Below are 5,423 nucleotides of genomic sequence, written 5' to 3'. Positions count from 1 at the left end.
TAAAATCTCACTAGTATATTGCAACTAATTCTCAAATCAATCGCGCAGGGTACCATCTAGCTAAACAGTACCGTGTACTTCATTCTACGAAATTAGGCAGTGAGATTTTTTCCTCGAGTTGTACGCTACGACCTACGAGGCAACTTCTCCATCTCCAGCTCTGTGCGTCCATCATAGTGAGTGGGCAGAGCACTCTGCCGTGTGCCGCACAAGTTGCTGGAAGAAGAAAAAGAAGAAGAAGAAGAATAATTCAAGAATATACGGAGAGAAGAGATCAGCCGCCGGATAGGAACATCCATGGAGTCATGGATCGCTATCAATACGTTGGACTACGGCGCTTGAACGCACTTCATCTACAGTACTAGTATTTCTTTTAGGCCTCTGCATCAATTCCATCTACAGTAATGGTGCTGCTGAATGCGCGCGGCGGCCGTGATCGGCGACGAAAAATATGGAATCCGCTCGCCCGGTTGGTTGCCCCATCTTACCTGCCGTTCGCGCGCATACAAATAGAATCGCGGGCGGCATGCTTGCGACGTGCTCAGCTCGCTCCCGAACCCATTGCAACAAGACCTGAGCATAAGCAAGCTCACTAATGGCGCCGGTTCACAGCTCGCCCCGCCTCAACGGCGCACTGCTCGCGCTCGCGCTCGTGGCCGCCGCTGTCGTCGCCGACGTCGCCGCGGCGCGAGGGGTGCCCACCGTGGCCGCCAGGCACGAGCGGTGGATGGCCGAGTTCGCGCGAGCGTACGCGGACGCTGAAGAGAAGCTGCGGCGGCAGGAGGTGTTCGCGGCCAACGCGCGGCACGTCGACGCTGTCAACCGGGCGGGCGACCGGACGTACACGCTCGGGCTCAACCAGTTCTCCGACCTCACCGACGACGAGTTCCTGGAGACGCACCTCGGCTACCGTCACCAGCACGGCGGGCTTCGTCCCGCGGACGACGCGCCGGCGGCAGCGGTGAACATGTCCAAGGCTGCCGCTGGCCATTTCCAGGACACGCCGGACAGCATGGACTGGAGGGCCCAGGGTGCCGTCACCCAAGTCAAGAACCAACTCTCCTGCGGTAAAACTCTGCATGCATTCATGCATGTCATGCATACCATAGTCCATAGTCCATACGCCAAAGTTCGCATGTGAATACAAATACGAAGCAGATGTTTTACGCGCACGTTGCGTGTGTACAGGGAGTTGCTGGGCGTTCGCGGCGGTGGCGGCGACGGAGGGGCTCGTGAAGATCGCCACCGGCGACCTCATCTCCATGTCGGAGCAGCAGGTGCTCGACTGCACCGGCGGCGCCAACACCTGCAACGCCGGCGACATCAACGCCGCGCTGCGCTACGTCGCCGCGAGCGGCGGCCTGCAGCCGGAGGCAGCCTACGCATACAGCGGCGAGCAGGGCGCGTGCCGCAGCGGCGGCGTCATGCCAAACTCGGCCGCCTCCGTCGGCGTGCCCCGGTGGGCGGCCCTGTACGGCGACGAGGGCGCGTTGCAGGAGCTCGCGGCCAGCCAGCCCGTGGCCGTGGGCGTGGAGGCCACGGACCCTGACTTCCGGCACTACATGAGCGGCGTGTACTTCGGCAGCTCGTCGTGCGGGCAGAGGCTGAACCACGCCGTGACGGTAGTGGGCTACGGGGCGGACGGCAGCGGGCAGGAGTACTGGGTGGTGAAGAACCAGTGGGGGACGGGATGGGGCGAGGAGGGCTACATGCGCCTCGCGCGCGGGAACGGCGCCAACTGCGGCGTCGCCACCTACGCCTACTACCCGACCATGGACAGCTAACTGATCCATGAACCGTCGAGCATGGTTTATCTACAACATTTGTGCTACAGTAGCAGCCTGGCCTGCACATTTGTGCTACAGTAGCATCTCTTGCGGTAGTTTAGGATCATCAGCGGCTTCTGAATGAAACCCGCCAGGGAGTTCACAAAGACCATCAGTGAATAACATTTGAGATTGTTGTATTCCTTAGAAAAAATTCTGCCGGAGCCTTACTTAGTGTCACCCTTGTATTTTACCCTTTAATCTTCGTGGGTTTCTCTTTCATCTCCTTTTCGAAGTCAGCAAATATCTTGAATGACATTATTCATAAACTGGCATTGCTATATTCATATGGTCAAATGATAATATTTCGGAAGCGATGTACGCCATTGCCCACTTCACTTGGCAAGGTAGTGTTACGGTGGGAAAAAGTGTACATGGAATCAAGCAAAATAAAATGCATGTGCGTTCTGTTTTATCCAATATCTAATTTTTTTTGCGAAACTATTTTTTGTTTTAATCGAATTACCAAATTAGTTAAAGGAGATGTGTTTCTAGCCCAACAAAAGAGGTTGGAGAGAGTTTTTACTGCGGAGAGATGACTTCAATTTCTTTTACAATTTTTCGGTTAGGTTAGAGAGAGATTTTTTCGTGATAATTGAAATATGAATGAGATACTTCATTTTGCCACCGAATAAAAAGGTTTTTTATCCATATGACGCCTTTATTGGTATTTTCCACACAGAAGGACCGTACTATCGCAACCTAAGTCTATCATGTGGCACAATATCCTATCTCACACATGCATGCAACAAAAACACCAATGTGAGAAACATTATGGCATCACTTGTATTGTTCTTGTTCCTGAAATTAGTTTCTCTCTCGATCTGTCAATCTGATTGGCAATCTGTTTTCACCCGTTAGGTTTTGCGGCAAGATTTTCAAAACTAGATCCGATGTTGACATGCTTCGACAACTTTTTCGTTAGTAATTAACTTGTTATAGTCTTACGAGGTAGATATATTCATTATTGCCGTGATAACTATTTGATGCTAATATAGTAAGCCAAGCATGATGCTATAACCTACCAACTTATAGCGACGATTTTTGTCGAAACGTGTGAGATTTTGTTTTGAATCCTTTTATTGAGACACTGGACATGTTGGTGTATGCATGCAACCCCTGTCTTGAGGATAAAATGTCCATTGTGCTTCATCACCATAAGACAATAATGCGTATGTGTGATACTTAGATTTTTTCCAAGATATCCAAGAAAAAAAATACTACACTACCAAGCTCTCTCACACCACGAGTGATTTCGGTCGTCGAATTTCGCGTTTAGATCGTTCTTTCTGTCAGATATTTGTTTCAGCTCTAGTTTACCGCAACTTAGCCCACCTGTCCTAATGGGTCACTATTCTCATGACTTTTTTCAAGACTTGTGGTTGACTGGGCTTTATTTGGATGCCATGCAAGCCCATTTATGTCAAATGTTCTAGCGTTGGCTCGCTACATTCATAAGAAAAATTGTTCACTCGAGGGATCTAAGCGAGGCACTCGATACAAAGAGGATGCGACGGCGCGTGCGGTCTACGTCGATCTAGCTGATGCATAGGTGGGGATCGATCCGGCGCAGGAGGGAGGTGAGGAGCGCGAGGGGAACCAAAACAGTAGGGAGGTGAGGCGTGCGAGGGGATCCGACGCGGGAGGGAGGCGAGGCGCGCGAGGGGATCCGCCGCTCGAGGGGATTCGTCATAGGCAAAGGGGGGTCCGCTACTGCAGCGAATCCTATCCAAATCAGGTGACAACTGTCATCTGCTCCTCTCTAGCCCCCCTTTTTTGCCAACACCACTAGGTCAACCACTCCCTCCTCCACCTTGGCACCCTCTCAAGTGTCCCCTTCATCGGTGGTAGTTCTTGATTTGAATTCGCGCAGATGACGGGGAGAGATGAACTAGGGATCAAGGTGGGGAAGGAGGAGATGGGGCTGCCATGGCTCCTCCACCCAGGAAGATGCAGTCTCGAAGAAAGTGGATCATGTACATCAGCATCTTCATGTCAGGATTAATGTGCTCCTGCCTGCTGTGCTTTCTGGCCCAAAACCACATTGATCACCCCTATAAATTAATGTGTAGCATTCATGAGGGTTCTTGCAGTATGATTTACCCTTTTCTCTTTTACTTTTGGTCATTCATATTTGGTGGTAATTTTAACTCTTTTATATAATAGGTCTTCATTTTTTGTTGTGCATTTTTGTCACGTTTAGTTACAAGTGCAAGAATAACACATGTGCCTTCCATACCTCTGGTTGATTGCTTCGTAGCAAGGATTGGTTTTATTTTCATTTTTAGCTTATCTGGTATGGCACTCTTGGGGCGAAAGATTGGTATATGCAGATGTGTAAGTGCGAGTGATTTGACTTGGATTTTCAATTGGCTATGCCTAAAATTGTTTGAGTTAGCTTATATACGTTCTAACGAATGCTGCCTTTTTTTGTGTAGGCTTATTGCATGCTACACTGGTCCAACAAGTAGTGTATTGATTCCATGTCATCATAGCTTCCCAATTCCAACATTGACTTCAGCATATGAGGAAAGGTGTGATCTTTTGCAAATGCAATTGAGGGGACTTCTGAATGTTACTCGAAAAGAGCAAGAGGATTATCGATATATGCACTCAACCATGGAATGATTCATGTTGTCCAGCAGTCAATACTAGGCCTTATATTATCCAAGATGTTAGTACTTGGATGTGCTTTTTGTCTTTCATGGAAGTCTTGCCCATCATAATAGAGACCACATCTATAATCAGGTACCAATAAACAAAGTACGTACTTGTTATTTTTCACCTTATGTTTTCATTTTAGTTCTCATATTTAATCTTTGTTGTAAACTCAAGTTTAAAGGTAGTCTTTGGTCTCGTGCTTCCAGCAATGTTACACTTTACGTGTTTTGAAGCATCTATGTTTCTCTTTTTATTTTTTTTATTTTTTTTTATTTTGTGAGTAGAACCATTAGTTTATAATCTGCTATAATTTTTTATCTCTAGTGTTTAATGCTTCAAAATATTCAGACACATTTCTCTCTTTTTATTTGACAAATGGATTGAACGAGGCAATCAAGATCTTTCTTGTGGTTCTTTCAGAACACTACACAATGCCAAATAGTTATATGACTCCATGCTTACGCGTAACTTATTATTCCTTAGTTACCTAGTGTTAGTCCATATACTTTATGCTAGAGTTGATGTATATTCAGAACAATATACAATGCCGTATAATTATGTAATTCCATGCTTACGCACAACTTATTACTCCTTAGCTAGCTAGGCTCGGTCAGTGTACATGCTAGAGTTCATGTATAGCTTGCAAACTAAAGTTGTATGATTTTTTTCACCAGGTTTACACATATTGCTACATTTTTATATGGCATGGCATACAGGTGTTGCTACTTTTTATTGAGGGATCGAGGTTAGTGTTGCTATGCACTATATACTATTCAGTTGATGTACAATATGTTAGAATGAGTAGTGCAATGCTCTTCACACCATCTAAATTTTAGCAAAAAAAAACTATATCCATCATTCAACACTTTGTTTATGCACAGATATATGAAAAATCATATTACTCTCTTGTAAAAATAGATGGACGCTGCAAAGCTT

At 46.8% G+C, this 5,423-nt stretch overlaps 1 protein-coding gene across 1 annotated transcript; it reads left to right on the top strand.

The window, feature by feature from the left end:
* Positions 1 to 595: 595 nt before the first annotated feature.
* Positions 596 to 1,927, top strand: LOC119305471 (ervatamin-B-like). Its single transcript, XM_037581981.1, has 2 exons — positions 596 to 1,067; positions 1,189 to 1,927. The coding sequence occupies exons 1-2, from the start codon at positions 596 to 598 to the stop codon at positions 1,782 to 1,784; spliced, it is 1,068 nt and encodes a 355-aa protein (XP_037437878.1). The 3' UTR covers positions 1,785 to 1,927.
* Positions 1,928 to 5,423: the final 3,496 nt, after the last annotated feature.

Source organism: Triticum dicoccoides, chromosome 5B (genome assembly GCF_002162155.2).
Source record: "Triticum dicoccoides isolate Atlit2015 ecotype Zavitan chromosome 5B, WEW_v2.0, whole genome shotgun sequence".
Lineage (NCBI taxonomy): Eukaryota > Viridiplantae > Streptophyta > Magnoliopsida > Poales > Poaceae > Triticum > Triticum dicoccoides.
The sequence above is the reverse complement of the archived record's forward strand: the minus strand, read 5'-3'. Positions and strand labels throughout refer to the sequence as shown.

Bases quoted from the DNA above. Each gene is read 5' to 3' on its own strand.
- LOC119305471 (XM_037581981.1), top strand. From the start codon at position 596: ATGGCGCCGGTTCACAGCTCGCCCCGCCTCAACGGCGCACTGCTCGCG. The intron at 1,068-1,188 runs GTAAAACTCTGC...GCGTGTGTACAG, and splicing joins CAAGAACCAACTCTCCTGCG to GGAGTTGCTGGGCGTTCGCG.